At 36.8% G+C, this 17,121-nt stretch overlaps 1 protein-coding gene across 1 annotated transcript in view; it reads left to right on the plus strand.

The window, feature by feature from the left end:
• Window positions 1–17,121, plus strand: part of ITGAV (integrin subunit alpha V) — a 77,319-nt gene that overhangs the window by 3,588 nt on the left and 56,610 nt on the right. The window contains exon 2 of the mRNA XM_087882080.1: window positions 11,371–11,498. Within this exon, the coding sequence (XP_087738206.1) occupies window positions 11,371–11,498 (128 nt within the window). The remainder of the gene's footprint in view (window positions 1–11,370; window positions 11,499–17,121) is intronic.

The raw sequence follows: 17,121 nt of genomic DNA on the forward strand, positions 1-17,121 counted from the left end.
ATCTATTTCAAGCTATTTAGTTCTCATCAGTTAGCCATACCCTTCTGGGAGTCAAACCTGGGCTACTTACATATTAGGTAGATGTATTAACCTCTAAGCCACGGGCTCTTCTCCCTTTGTCAGCTATACCAGGGGAAAGATTAAGTGGTTTTTTGGTCAGGACAGCCTGGTCTATCCAAAGTTAGCCTATCACTACCTTAGGATACTGTCATATTGCCAGTCTTGAATGTTCATCTCTTAAAGGAACTGAGCCAAAATATTCTGCTCCCTAAGATATAGGAAAGCACAATTCCCATTTACATAATTGAAAAGATCTGGAAGGTGACTCTTAGGTGCTGACCAAAAAATCCCCCCCCCCCTTGTATCTGGATAAATAGTAAGGGCCCTGAGAGAGAAATGCTAGCTAGCTACCATTTCTATGGCAATATTACAGAACCTAATGAGATGACTCTTGTCACAGTTCCAGTTGGCTTATTTATATAAAGTGGCGTCAAAGGAAGGGATCAGCTTTTTCCTCCAGAAGCAGAAAATGTCTGGCCCTGCTCTTGTTCCTGGTGGTAGAAATATAATTATAAATGAAGCAATTAACCAGTGCCTTCACTAGTAGTTCAGAGGTGCTCTGAGATGAGCTGTCCAATCAATTTCACTGGTCATGTTGGAATGTCTTTGCTTCTTTCCCAATCCCAATGGAGTCTAGAGAACTCAAAAGCTTGCATGCTGTTTGTGACCTTTTGGCTTGTTCTAACAAAGGCATGTCTAGTAAAAAAAAAATTCTGAAGGTTTTGCTGTTTCCAGGGTAACATTTTTGCTTTTTCTTGTGGTTTTTGTTTAATTTTGGCAGCCAGATTCACTAAGGTAATCTGGTCAATATTTTCTCCCTAATTTTTGACATGATACACTGTATTGTGAAAGGGTTTAAAACAGTGGTGAAATCTGAACCGGTTTACTACCAGTTCGCTGGTTGCGCATGCGTACTGTGCACCAAACACACATGCGCATGCGCAGTGCCCACCACACACCAAATGTGAGGTGCGTGCAGTGCACATCAAAAGGAGGCATGGGGTAAGTAGAATAGTGCACGGGGGAGGTTGTGATCAGCTGTGGTGCGTGATCTTCGGAGCCTTTTTTTTACTTTTAAAAAGCATTTTTTACAATCTATTCACCTGAGTAGGTTGTAAAAAAATGCTTTTAAAAGGTAAAAATAGGCTGGACGATCGCGCGCCATAGCTGTGATCATTGGAGCTTTTTTTTTTTTTACTTTTTTAAAGCATTTTTACTACCAGTTCAGGCGAACCAGACCGAACCAGGAGCATTTCACCCCTGGTTTAAAACAATCCAAAAAGCACGAGCCAATCCTTCAGTAAAAGCTGTAAAGACCAGCATCCCCATTGTGGGGACATGGGGCCATATCTATACATTGTACATTGCCCAGATTCACATTTCTGTGAGATGGGCAGCATATAAACAAACAAACAAACAAATAAAATATCTAGCCCTTGAATGCACTTTGTTTGGCCTCAGAAATTGTATTTCTAAATCAAAAAAGTAGAATTTCTTATTATTTGCTGCAGGAAATGGAAAAAGAGAAGTGTGTAAATGACCACATAAGTTAGCCAAACCTTTAAATACCTTTTTAAAAAATCATTGAAAAATCCATAAAACTATAGAAAATGATATCTAGAAATTTCTGCCTCCATCCAGTAGTGAGGTGACATCGTGTTGGTTGCTATAGCATTTGGCCTCCTAAACATTGAGTATGAGTACTGTAGTTTGTCCCCTAACTGCTTCTGCTCTATTCTAATTGTTTCTAGTTTTATTTATCAAACTAGTTTTACTGCTGACTACCCATGAACTCCTGGCAGCATAACTACAATATATGTAACACATTTAGAAATATGAGTATCCAATGATCTGGAATGTTATATAATTAAATAAGTATTTATTTATAGTTATATGAAAATCCTTGTTTCATTTTTCTGAAACACATTTATTTGAAATGGCTTACAAAACATCACAGTGCATCATTAAATTGTTTTAAAATACAGCTGCAACTGTATAATAAACCTAGTGAGAGCATTATTATGGTATAATATATCTCATTAAAGCCAGTTAAGGCTATATTCCTCTTTGATGTGAATCTCAATTACTGTATTCAAGATTATAAACCAGTAATGGATTCCACCCTATTCTGAACCTATTAAATGCAGTGAGTTTATCTTCTCAGTAGATTTCCATCGGTTTATGTTATAAAATTATGTATACATTTAGTTCTCGACTTGTAACACTTTGTATAGTGGCCGTTCAAAGTTACAACGGCATTGAAAAAGTGACATGACCATTTTTCACATGCCCATTGCAACATCCCCATGGTCATGGGTTCAAAATTCAGATGTTTGGCAACTCTTTCATATTTATGATGGTTGCAGTGTCAAGATCATGTGACCGACTTTCTGACAAGCAAAGTCAATGGGGAAGCCAGATTCACTTAACAACCATGTTACTAACTTGACAACTGCAGTGATTCACTTACCAAGTGTGACAAGAAAGTTTGTAAAACGGGCATAAATTACTTAACAAACATCTTACGTAGGAACAGAAATTTTGGGTTCAGAGGTGGTTGTAAGTTAAGGACTACCTGTATATTTATGTATATTCTAATACTAACATTCCCTGGATAGTATACTATTCATTTATGTATTTTTACTCCTTATAAAAACATCAAAAATAGAAAAATAAGCATTATAGCATAGATTGGGCTTTATTTATCTTGAGTTCTTTTAAGATGCTTTAATTATGTCTCTATTGCAATTGTAACATTCTTCTTAGATGTGTATTAGGAAAGTTACTTTTTGTGTATTTTAATGCTCTTATACTGACCATTGAATACATTGTTATACCTTATTTGTTTCCCACCCAAAAGTTATATTTGGTCTTGTTAGATACATACAGTTCCTGCTGTTGTAATCCTGTTTTCACATATCTGTAATTCAATGAACTTTCATATGAATGAACATATATAGGATTGTACTCTTAGCAGGGTGGATTTAATTTAAATCATAATTTAAATCATGATTTAAATCAGTAGTAAAAAGGCTTGACTTAAATCAACTCGGTTTAAATCATAATTTTTAAAGAACAACTGTCATCTCTGTCCCGCAGCAGCTCCTCCTCTGACCCGCTGTTGACTCACCAACAGTCCCATTCAGTGAGTGGATGCTCACTAACAGGCACTACCATGATGGATTTGAAATGACAGGTGCTCTTTAAATGTAAGGACTCATTCTTGCTGATAGTTAGAATCTTTATTTGCAAACAAAATGAAGGTTTCCTATTTAGAGTGCATATAATCTCAGCTTGCAGACCTTGGATTCATTGAATGAGTTTACTAAAAATGTAAATATTGCAGAATGTACAGCCTCATGCTACATAACTAAGCTCAATTTCATGCTGAATAAACTAAATTATTAATGTATCTTAAATAGAAAACTATAATTAGATTTTTTACTCCAAAAGTAAATATGATTAAAATTTTTAAAAATCATTTAAAAAAAAATCATTGATTTTTATCCATCCTGACTCTTAGAATAGACCCAGATATTTCCATTTCATTTAATCGATTTACAAACTTGGTATAATGCCTGCTTATTCTATAAAGTACAGTAAATCAGGCATAATTCTGTTTGATGTCAGTAACAATTTTGGCAAGTTTAAGGATTGGGGTTTTGGATCTTGTTCTTGTTCCTTTGTGTATCTTAGTATGAAGACTTATACAAATTTTCTTAGTCTGTAAATTTGAACTTGTGTTCAAAGGAAAAGAACAAAAGAAAGAAAATGGTCCAGATCTTCTTTTAGCTTCTTTTTTTTTCTTAGTAAAATAAAGATAATATGATTTTTTTACTCTGAGCTTGATTTATATTATAAAAGATCTTGCTGTTTTATTCTTTTACATTATTTTATGTACACTTTTATATAATATTACATGTATTTCACAGGGACATCTTTTTAAGGGTTTAGTATTAATACCTGCACTTAATGGTCCATGATTTCATTGGAAAATATGGGATTGTATCTACAGTACATTACAGGATAATCTTAGTTTTGAAACAGCTAGTGTAGCGGCATGACTGAGCCAGTAACATAGAAATATTACCTTGTCGGACCTTCATATTGCCTGCTTCCATCATTGCTTTCAAGAAGGCACCTCACCTGGCATTTCATCCTAAGCCCAGTGTATATAAGAGAACTGATTCCCCAAACCTGGACTGCCAGACTGGCAGTTGAATTAATAAAACATTAATTCCTATAGCACCTTTTCTTCGGCCTATAATGTCAAGGGATGCAGCAAGTTGAAATCAGCCATTTTTCCATCTTTATGAGAGAGATCACACGGGAGATAACTAAAATAAAACCTTTTTAAAAAAAGATAATGTAACAGCTCCTTTTATCTTTAAATACGAAAATGCAAGCAGTAACTGTTAAGAGAAAGAAATAGAGCTGCCCCAAAAGAGTTTTTTAATAAAATTTTTTAAAAAATGATATTTTTGGTAACTAATTTAAATACAATTGACATTAATAATCTTCCTTTAATAATTTAATAATAATAGTAATATTATTAATAATAACCTTAATTATTAATTAATAATAATAAACTGAAGATCTCGATAGTGCATGTTTTAAAATATACCATACAACTTTTTTTCCTTTTCCTTTTCTTTTTTCTTTTTTCTTTTTTATTCTTGGTGACTGTGCATGGTCACGTCCCTGCAATTTTTTCTGGAAGATTTCAGAAGCAGTTTGCCTTTTCCTCTTTCTAGGGCTAAAAGAGAGTAACTGGCCCAAAGTCGCCCAGTTGCCTGATGTTTAAGACAGGACTAGAACTTACAGTTTCATGGTTTCTAGCCTGAAGCCTTAACCACTACACCATACTCAATCATGATATAAAGTATGCATGAACATATTGTAAAATGATGCAACAAATTTAAGATTAATAAAGAGGAAAGCTCATAAAACAACTTGCACCATAACAGCTCTGAGCAAATTCCATGAAACAATTTTCCAGGGCCTAACAGTAAAAGGAATTTAATGGAATTCCACAAAATTTTAGTTCTTTGGGTGTTAACTTCTCCTGGAACCCCCAGGTCCTGCATTAGCATAGACCTGGGTTACATGAAAGCCATTGCAAACACGAAGAATCTTTTTCTGGAAGCTTCATTTAAGTGATATGTGTGGGAAGTGCTTATTTGGAGCCACATCTCATGATGTGCACTTCTGATTTAATGTTGTTCAAACAGGATTTTATTTACATTAAAATTCCTTTTAGGTTTTAGTCCTGTAAAGTGTCAGAGTTCTGTGTAATAAATTGAATCCTACTTGTAGTTTGTATACATAGTTATAGGACTGCTAACTGTGCAGTTTTAAATGTTATCTAATAAATTTGATTTGAACTGGGCTTTAGTTGCATGGAATAGAATATACTAGGTATTTATGTAAATAATTGCTGAAGCATTCTCAGTTCTTTTACTATCTTTGAAAAATCCTGGAAAATAGGTGAAATCTTCACAACTGCAGAAGAAGGGGAGGAAAATGCAGGAAACTTAAGACTTAAAATGTACTGATGAATAAATGCTAGCATAGATTTGTCAAATATAAATAGTGTCATATTAAAATATTTTTTAAAAATGTATTTATGGATTATGGTAATTCTGTAGTATAATTTACCTAGTGAAAGGTAAAGTCTGCATTATATTTTAGACAAGAAGTCTGTGATTAACTTTAATGGCTGGGTCAGCTTTTAGGTGAGTTTTTATGGTTAGCAGTAGCTTTTCTGCTATATTAATTGCCTGATTGACTAATTTTAGAGTTAAAATTTCTTTAGGATTTTGTGTAAAGCCACTTTGTCAAAATCAAATATGTTCAATGAAGGTTGTTGTTGTTGTTGTTTCCCTGAAAATACAAGGCCACTGGAAAGGAGCAGCACCAGTTTCTTTGTTTAGCAGTGGAGTTTTAAAATTTGATAAATTGGTGTTTGGTAGCATGTTGAGAGGCTTTTCATTTTCTTGATTTTGACTCACTGGAGACTCCTGCATAGATGTTGGAAGAGAGCTTCAGTTTAGCAGGCCTTATGTTGGTGGACATATGGCAAACCATTGTTTACTAAGGCTCAGTGGGCTGGGTTTCATAGCTAATGCTATGCCTTAAATAATGGGTTATAAAATCACAGTAACTAGATTGAGATATAAACCAATGAAACCTCATTATATAACAGCATAGAATTTATCTGCATGGTCCTGGTTTCACCAGGGTTTCGCTAAAATTTCTTTTTCTCCTGATCTCATGCTGTTGTTCAACATTTTATCATGAACATGGCTCATCAGCATAGTATAATACTACATAAAAAAGGGCTTGTGAGAATTTCTGTTGTTTTCATTTTGCACTTGAGACAGCAAAGCCAGGGGAGTGGCCAATACCATTGGCAGACCATTGTGGAATATGTTTGGCTTGGCAGATTGCAAATTATGTTGGCTTAGTTTTAATCAACACAGGTAACCATATTTTTACTAATTCTGTACTGTACCAATACTTTTGCTGTATTAGTGACCTTTTTTTTTTTTTTGAAATTTGATGAACCATTCACGATTTTTTGGAAGACCTCTGTAATTTTTGCATAATTGTTTCAGTCTGCTTGCTGGATTGTATTGCTCCCCTGTATTATTAGAAGATCTCACTTTAACTGTATTGCTTGGATTAATTATGCTCCAGGCACATCAAATATATACTCTTAGAATCGTTTCTTCTATAATTACTTTTAATAGTAAAAATCTCTTTTCAGGTATATTCTTCCTGGATCCTGAGGCCAGGAAGGGAAGACTTGTTCAAATAACTGAAAGCCATTTGAAAAGACTAGAATCTATTAAAACATAGGACAGTTTTTACATGCCCAAGTCAAGCAATTTATACCAGCAAAAAGAGTTTTTGAAAGATGGCCAGAGAATAATACTGGATAAGTTGAAAATTCAGTAGGCAAACCATTTATTCATGTTTAACATCTGGAGTTGAAATTTCAAAGAGCTGGGCCCGTATTGGATTACTGAGAGTAGTTATACTATTACATTTGTACACAGTTTTTGCATTCTCTTCAACACGGTTTATGCAGCGGAATTGACTGGTGAATTTTGTCTTGCGGTTCACTCCTACAGTAACATCAAAGCTTTGTTGTCTGAGGCATCACAGCCACTTCTCGTTGCTTTATGATAACAACATGGTTGTTTGGATTGAAAGAAATCCTTTAGTTATGAAATACTTGGCAGTAGCCCAAGCCTTAGTTTCATTTACTTTTACTTGTTCTGGGCATTTTCCTTGGCTTTTCTTCTTCTTCTTGTGCCGTATCAGTCATCGGATGTTGGCGATCATGTTGGCGATCCTTAGCGTTTAGCCTTTGTTGATTAATTAGTTAAAGTTACAGAAGGATGAGAATATAAAACAAGATGTGTACTGGTCTCCATGGTTTTTTCCAGCATTAGGAATTCCTGGTGTTGCTGTTGCTTAAAAAAAGCCTCCTAGGTAGGCTAGGAACAGCTAAGTATCTGAAAGTTGGTCATAATCTCCAGCCATTCATCATACTGAACATTTAGGATAGCTCCCAAGCTCATTAAAGTCGGTTCACTGTTTTAAGAAAAAAAATGTAATAGCAAGGGCTGGTCCTTCCTATAAGTCTAACTATCACCCTGCAAGAGATTGCTTTGACTGAAAATTGCAATTTAAATCCACTGTGCTCTTTTTTTTTTTTTAATGGCTAGAGGCATTACACTGTACTACTATAATAAATAATAGAAGCAAATGTGGTTCAGGATTTTATTTATGAAATTATTGGATTTATGCAATTATTGGATTTATACAGCTGCCCATCTCAAATTCATGATTCTTATCTCCCTTTAGTTCTGGCTGCTGCTTTGTAATACCCTCTTCCCACATTCAGTCAGCATTTCATAACACCAGACAACATGCAGTCTGTACTATGATCTTCCCACTCTCAACTGACTCAGTCTTTCCTAAGATACATGGGAGATATTTCTAAACATATGAAGTTCACCAGAACATTATCCCTTTTCATATCTGACTGTATAACCCAGGGGTTTGCAACCTTAAACACTCAAAGAGCCATTTGGGCCCATTTCCCACAGAAAAGAAAACACTGGGAGCCACAAAATCTGGGTGGGCGTGGCCAACTCGACATCACTCACTTCTACCAGTCACATGACCTCTCCTTCCCAGCCACAACTACCCAGTCATTAGGGCAGAGAATTGGTTGTTAAAAAACACCAGGAACCACAAAACCCCTTTGACATTTCTTTTTCCCTCCCCCTCTCCCTCTCTCCCCCTCTCTGTGTCACTCTATGTCTCTCTCTCTCCCCCTCTCTCTGTATCTCTCTGTCTTTGCCCCGACCGCTTCTCCATCCCTTGCCGTCCAGCCTTACCTTCTCAGGCCAGGCGAGGAGTGATTGGGAGGGGAGGGCGAGAAGCGGAGCCAGCCAGTGGTGGGATCACCTGACAGGGAGCTTCTGCCATAGCAGAGAGTCCAAAGAGCTGCATGCAGCTCCGGAGCCGCAGGTTGCTGACACCGGATATAACCAATCATACTTATCAACTTTTTAGCTTTTCTTTTATTTTGAAGGAATTGCTTTGTCTTCAGCGGGTAGCTCATAATATTCCCTCAGTGATACCAGCCAAGACATTTAAAAAATGCAACAATCAAGATTTATGATAAGGCAGAAGTCCAAAGAAGCAAGATGCACGTATGGCTGAAATTCTTTTGGTAGTTGCACGCATAGAAGCCACGTTTTCAGTTTTTTATATTCAGCATTTTTTAGGACTCTGTTTCTTAAAGTATGGTCTTATGATCCTAGAGATCTCCGAAGACTCTCTTAGTGTTCCTCAAAATCAAAATTATTTTGCAGCCCATGTTGCGAAATAATGCAATATTAACTAATCTATCAAGCAATTGTGAGAAATGGTAGCAGCATTAGTTTTAATTTATAATATGAAATATATAAAGCATAAGCTCTTTGGGTTTCTCCATAATTTTTAACAGTAGACAGTAGTCCTGAGAGGAAAAACATTTAAGAAACACTAATTTAGATATCATTATTCCAAGTTCACAGAAGAAGCAGCTTAGATTTTCAAAACCTCTTTAAAAATTTATTCTAAGATAGTGAGAAATAAAGATATATTTAAAATCTGCTCTGTGTTCCTAAGGGACGGATAAACATATCTTAAAGTAAAATATAGTAAAGAAAAAAAAATAGTACTAATGAGCATTTGGTAGCAGCACAGATATCATTTTCAAAAACAATAACAGAAATGATATCAGTGAAATATCTTTCTTCCTCAGATTCTTGAGAAAAGGAAAGAAAAAAACCCCATTCTTGTTGGATATATGGCCCTCTTATATTAATATATGCCACAGTCTCTTAATTTATCCTACAGCATCAGCATGCAGCGGTCCAACCCATACATTAAGAGTCCTTTAATTTGGAAAGATTCCTGTTTATGGGCAAGCAGCAATAAAGAAACTCATTTGAGAAAATCACCCTGTCATTCTTGGTTCCTTGAGCCTGATGGACACTATGAGTTTTAGTCTTACCTTAGACACAGGCTAGCTGGGTGATCTTGAGCCAGTCATTTTCTCTCAACCTTAGTAAGAAGGAATGTGTCCAGACAGTCAAAATTGATTTGAAGGCACACATTTCCTTTTTTTAAATTTTTTTTTCTATTTTAAACTATTATAACCTGGTCTCAAACAAAATATTAGAAACAAAATATTAAAATTATATATGAGTTAATGGCTGGAATATTTCTGTGGAATATTGTGGAAAATAGCACTGTGAATTAAGGAAAATATACCTAATGTTTTACAATATTTGAGAGGGAAAACACCCGATAAGCTTTCCCTCAGCATAAAGAGCACAGTTTAAGCTAATAGATGCCAGTATTTTATTTTTGTTTGAGTTTAAGTGTAGTTTTCTGGATGAAGAGGCTAGACAACTTTAATATGTCAAATTCAATAAAATTTAGTTCTCACAAGGTTACAAAACTACTTAAGATAATACCAGTTGCTTACTCAAATATGGCTCATGGAAATATTTTGTTTTTCCAAATGACCTAACAATCAGGTAAAATTCTCCTTGGTGCCTCCTTTCTTTCACAGTCTTGCAGCTCAATTTTATTAAATTGCTGTCGTCAGGAACATGGAGCCAATTTGTGCTGCTAATATTTCCTAGCTAGCCTGGCTAGTACTAAGACTTCTGGGAATTAATTTCCATTTGTTTGGCAGGCGTATACGTACTGAATAAGTCACAACTGAGCCAAATGTTACATTAGAAAGATCAATCACTTAGGGATTTTTAGATACTGTAAGAGGAAGAGTGGCTTTATACTATAGCTGTTTATACTTACATCTCAACATTTAGCATGTGGTCAATACACAAAGCAGTTACACAGACCTCCTAGATCCTAGCCATTTATTACTTACTGTGGAATTGAGGTCAGCTGCAGTTATTAGGCATTCTAGAATTCCAGTTTAAAGGGCGTGATCTGCATATATATTTTTAAAAAGTTTGCATGTTGCATCTGAAATAGTTGACAAGTATTCTTTGTCCTATGCATTAGATATTTAAAACCTACAATTCTTCTTTCATCTTCTGTTCTCTTTTTGGGGTTTCACAGGTTGGGGGAAGCATAGTATAAATGGCGAACTTATGTTTTCTAACAACTACTAATTCCTACTTCTTGATGTCATACTTATGGTGGCATGGAAAGTCTTTTGGGATAAACATGCAGTTCTGGCATATCCAAAATCCTCAGGAGAGAATTGAAGTTTAAAATGAAAAGCAGGAGGCTAAAAGGCGATGGGAGCCTTCCTCCCTGCCCATGAGAGTCCCAATCAAATGAGTATCAAGAGTCTTTCCACGAGAAAATCAAGGAAAATAGTGATATGTAATTTATCTGAGCACCTAGTTTAACCCTCGGTCAAGCAGCAAAACAGGATACTTAACAAATCTCTGTTGGGCTGGGTTTGCAGATGCAGCTGGTGAATTACAATGACGTGCTAGAATACATCAACTGGAGGTGAAGTCATGCAGGCAGCAGATCTGCTTGTATGGAGGAAAATAGGCAGTCAGAAATGCTAACTCCTTCTTCTTTATTTCCTCTTATAAAGTGGCCTTTAGTGTTTTGGTCCTTTCGTTACATTTGCTTTCTTCCTCTTTTTACTATTATTTTTGCATTTACACGAGGTACCTAATAGGTCATACCTCAGAGTAGCCTGCTTCAAGTAAAATGTTCAGATTTCTCATTCATTGTTTCTCCCTGCAGGATGTTTCTCCTTGTGGGTGCTCCAAAGGCCAACACTACTCAGCCTGGGATTGTAGAAGGAGGCCAGGTGCTCAAGTGTAACTGGAATTCCAATCAAAACTGTCAGCCAATCATATTTGATGCTAGAGGTACTCTTTAATCTTTTAAGATATGTTTTTATCCATTGAGATCTGACTAAATTGCAAAGATGAAAGCATTTGTACCACTCGTTAAATATTTGGTGCTGATGAGAAACACTTTAAACAAGATTCCTTGTTTTGACTACTTTATGGCATTGGCATCAAATAATGGCACCTTTGCTGGGAAGAGGCTTTTATGGTATAAGTCACTTTGAAACTGAAGAATCTTATTGCATATTTTGTTTCAAAACACACAGAGATTAGATTTTTGTGATAGGCAGCCAAGTGGATGTGGACTGCACAAGGCCATGAATCTGTTGGGTGGCATCTAGACCAGGTCTGACCATTTTTGCATTCCTCTGATCTAGGGTGTTTTCTGGCAGTCATTAAAGAATCCTGTAATCCCAGGAGATAGAATTACTCTTAGAAGAAATAAATGGGAATTTATGTTATGTAAAGGAACAAGTTTAGGCCTGTGATGAAAAATTACACTGTACATAAGCCAAGTTAAAAGAGATCGCCAAACCCAACTACTTATTATAACCCATATGAACTGATGTTGCCTGTCTGCTTGGGCTGAAGTTACTGACAATAAATATATAACGTGTATAAGCCATGTTATGCCAATTATGCATTGAATATTTAAAGACATGTATAAGATTCACATTCCTTTTGCCTGTATGGGAAATACCAGCATAACCCATGCATTTAATTGCCACTATCTTATTTATGATAGATTATCCTTTGGTTTGCATTAGTTTTCATGTGGTTTACAAAAATTAAATATGGACATTCAGAATAAAAAGAAAGAGTAATAAACAGAAATCAGACATAAGACGAAATAACTATGCTTACAATGTCCAAGAGAAGGGGGAAAGGGATTTAGCCTAATTTAGAAACCAAGGATAGGTCTTACCTCCTGAACGTTCAAACCAGGGGTGAAATGCTCCCGGTTTGGACCGGATCGCTTGATCCGGTAGCGATGGAGGCGGGTGGTTCGGAGAACCGGTAGCAAAAATCCCTGCCACCCACCCTCCATGCCCAGCTGAGCCGCGCGATCATCAGAGGCTTTTTTTCTTTTAAATGGCTCTGACGATCCAAGCTGAGTTGCCTGACCGTCAGAGGGTTTTTAAAAAATCTCTTTGCTGAAGAGGTTGTAGAAAAAATGGTTTCAAAAGTAAAAAAAAAAAATTGGCTACGCCCACCCAGTCACATTACCCCCACACACACACCAAGCCACGCCCACAGAACCGGTAGTAACAAATTTTAGATGTCACCACTGGTTCAAACCCTATAGTTGGAAGACCAGTTAGGTCACTATGTCCAACACTTTGCTCAGGGCAGCAATCAGAGAAAAAGCATCCCTAAAAGAGGGCCGTGTAGCTTTTATTTGGATACAGCCAGTTTAAGGTGATGAACCTCTGAATGATTGGTTCTGCTTTTCTTACTCTTAGGAAGATTTTTCTATCAGTCAATCAGAATCTAACTTCATGAAATTGTTCCACAGGAAATATATTGTATAATGAAATCTCCAAATTCTCTTAATCCTTCCTCCCTACTTTATGTTAGGCAGTTTTCAGAGTCTTAGGAATGGAGAAAGACTCATATAGAGTTCAGAAAAAGGTACAAGGATGTTTCTGCTCTCCTTAAAGACTCTAAGCCAGACTTCCCCACCCCTACCCCAATAAAGATCTGTTTTTACATGTTTTTGTTCAAAGGATTGCTCTGTTTTGGATACAGTGTTTTCCAAGCCTTCCAACCAAAATATTTGCAACTGGAAAAGGAAGAATTCCTCACCCCTAGTTACTGAGTCAGAGAGATTAATGTTTTTAATGCTTAAATCCTTCATGAGTAGAAAAGGGGAGGGTGAGAATGTACTTTTCCTCCATTTCTAGCGTTGATGTTGCTTGTTTGAAAATGAACAGTGCAAATTTGAAGCAAAATGGCCTGCTACAAATGGCCTGCTCCAACCAATAGCATCTTTGGGAAGGGATCAAAATCTACAAAAAGGTGGGCGCTATATCACAATCAAAACCCTGTCTTTTTTTGTATGTGCAGCAACACTACCACACCCTCTCTGTTGCAGATTTTGACACACATACAACACACACGCATGCACTCACACAACCTGTGAGACCCATGTTATAAAGATATATAATAATGCATTGTATTCCTGGTTGGAAATGAACATAGGTTTAGCACAATTAAGGAATGCTGAAGAAATTAGATTTTAGAAAGCAAATTATTAGAATCCTTATGAAGTTAAAATAGTTTTTTTTCTGTTTATTGATTGTATTAAGCCAGTTGTGATTTGATTATAATTATTCAGTTTAGCGTGATGCTATGCATATTATATTTATTTATCAAATTTATATAACCCAACATCTCACAAGCACAATTCCAAGCAGCATATACTAAAACTGGGCTAATATAGCTCAGGATTTAGGAGGCACAACTTAACTTTGAGAGCATGCTATAGTTCACACTAAACCAAATGACAGGGTCAGAACAAAAACTCACTTTGCCTGGCATTAATTTTAAAATAAATACATACATGAAATAACAAAATTATAACTGCTCCCTGTGTATAGAACAAAGTTTTCTTCCTACATGAAACAGAACAATTCTAGGTGGCCTGCAGCCTTGGGATCTTTGGTTCTGTAGCTCTTCTTTTCTGGATTCCTACATTCAGCCCATTCTCATGCTTTCTTCCACCTTTTCCAAATCTGTATCTGTCCACATATTTTGGGATTGACTATTTGGAGGGCACCTGGTTGGATAAATTTGCTTTATTTCAGGGTCAGGAAACATTTGAGGGACCATGTACCTTAATTCAACTTTCAGGTGAAGCAGTGATAATACTAGAAGAGCAGTGATACTGTTTTTTGGCTTTTGGGGTAGCTTAAAGATTCTTGGAGGTAAGCTGCTCCTATTTCCATAGAAATCCTCCCAAATTCTGCATCATGATTGAATTTCCCTGGTGCAGTTTTGGACTTGGAAGGGATTGGACATTTCAAAGATGGAAATAACAGCTACCTGATTCCAAGAAATGACTTTATCCCATTTCCATTCTTGTTGGCCATCCCAACAAAAATCAGGTTGCTAAAAGTTTATCATTTTGCCACTGAATTTCAGTATCATAATCTTGGATGCTGGGTAGCCATAAATGGACTGTTGGAAGATACTTATGGCCTGCAGGACACCCTCTCCTACTGTGTTTATCCTATGAGATATTATTCTGTTGAATACAATTTCTATCCTTGACACCTGCAATGATGGACTTGTTTGTGCTGCTGAAGCCCAACTCTTGCAGCTTGTTTTAAGCCAGCATGTGGAATGGCCTTTACAAATCATGTGGGGATGATTAGTAGGATTTTTTATGAGGAGAGCCCTTTGTTTTATTTCATTTTGCTTTAAGTTGTTGTGATGTGATACAGGTATTCTTAGTTGTTGGCTGAATTTCCTATGGCTTGCTTAGCTAATATTTCTAATCTGAGGATTTAGGCTATTTTTAAACAGGCTTGCTGGTTAGAGTTGTATGTTGCAGTTGTATTGTTGTTCTCATATACCAGCACCTTATTTCTTTTAAATAAGAATAGTATGCTGTTAAAAGGGATAAAATCTCTCCTTATTTTAATATCCCTCCCTTAGGTTTTTGGATTGTCCATCTTCTACTTTATTTATTTATTAGTTTGTCAAACTTGTACAAAATAGCAGGTATAAATATGAACATGGACATGAACGAAGAAAATTAATACAAATAAATGGGGACAGTAGGACAGGGACGGTAGACACACTGGTGCACTTATGCACGCCTCCTTTACGGACCTCTTAGGAATGGAGTGAGGTCCATGGTAGGCAGTTTAATAATGAAGCTATGGGGGTTTGAGGATGTAACAACAGAGTCAGGTAGAGCATTCCAGGCGTTGACCACTCTGTTGCTGAAGTTGTATTTTCTGCAATCACATTTGGAGTGGTTTACCTTGAGTTTGTATCGATTGTTTGCCCATGTATTCTTGAGGTTGAAGCTGAAGAAGTCGTTGACAGATAAGACGTTGTAGCAGACAATTTTGTGTACTATACTTAGATCAGAATGCAGGCAGTGCAGTTCCAGATTGTCCAAGCCCAAAATTTCAAACCTGGTGGTATAAGGGATCCTATTGTGAGTAGAGGAGTGGAGTACTCTTCTTGTGAAATACCTCTGGACCGGCTCAATTGTATTAATGTCTGATATACAGTGTGGATTCTCATACAGATGAGCTGTATTCAAGAATTGGTTTGGCGAAGGTTTACTTCACGACTATAAAACTAATGCTGGGTTTTTGGCTGAAGCAGTTCATGCCAGCCTCCTCCCACACTCTGGGATATGCTATTATTTTTGAACCCCGACTCATCTCATCTCATGACATAGAAACAGGTCCAGCAGGCCTTTCATCCAGTCTCAATTTATGGAGTTGTCAGACAGTAAGTAATATCCAGGACTAGTCATGCTGTAGCTTGTTTTATAGGTGAAAGAGGAAAGAACTTGAGGATGCTCCAACGCTGGAGGTTTTTAAGAAGAGATTGGACAACCATTTGTCTCAAATGGTATAGGGCAGGGATGGCGAACCTTTCAGCACTGAGTGCCCAAACCAGAACACACATGCATGTGCCGGAGTGACAGAATCCAAAAATGGCCCTGAAGACAGCCCAAAAAACAGCCTGGAAAATAGCCTGTTTTTTGGGTGTTTTCAGGCCTTTTTCCAGCGCTCCAGCACCCACAAAGACCAGCTTGCCAGCACACACCAGAAGAGCAGCTGGCAACGGTGCGTGCCCACAAAGAGGGCTCTGCGTGCCACCTCTGGCACACGTTCCATAGGTTCACCATCACAGGTATAGGGTTTTGTGCTTGAACAGGGCGTTGGACTAGAAGACCTCCAAGGTCCCTTCCAACTCTGTTATTCTGTTCTATTATACTACTCTGGAGATCAGTAAACGGAGAAGTTTTCATGTTTCTTGAGCAGTCTTAGGTGGCTAACACTTTCTTGCCTCCTAAAGACATAGAAATGCTTAGGCACGCATTCAGAATTCATGGGGGCCTCCAACTTGGACTAATACATATATTTTTTACCAAGTCCTTTACCTTGTTAACTGGGTGCACCTCTAAATGGTGCCACCACATTTTGAGAACCAGATGGTATTTTTGTTTTTACCATTTTTACCAAAAATATGGCTAGTAGGGGATACTTTAAGCTTTTTCCAGGTGAAGTGTCTATTTTACCCATTAACATCTATCTTCCCCTAACCTGGATGATCCTAGATGCTGTTGGCATCGACTCAATGATGTTACCACATCATCAGACATATTCCAAGAACCAGGAAAAAGAAAAATAAAGTAAACATTCATTTTTTTAAAAGTCAAATAACTAAATATCCCTGATTTAGAATATTTCTAGCATTTCATTTTTTTTCTAATAAATGTTTCAGTTGAAAATTTGTCCTTTATGTTCATAGCAATTTATTATTTGGGTTAAGCAAAAAAAAAAACCCCTTATTCCTTCTATTGTCTTCCAAAATGAATATGCAGAAATGCAGAATATATTCCCCCTTACCTTCCTCTTTTAACTGCATAACATAAAGCCATGTCACCTGG

This window comes from Pantherophis guttatus, chromosome 1, assembly GCF_059756535.1.
Source record: "Pantherophis guttatus breed Tessera chromosome 1, ASM5975653v1, whole genome shotgun sequence".
Lineage (NCBI taxonomy): Eukaryota > Metazoa > Chordata > Lepidosauria > Squamata > Colubridae > Pantherophis > Pantherophis guttatus.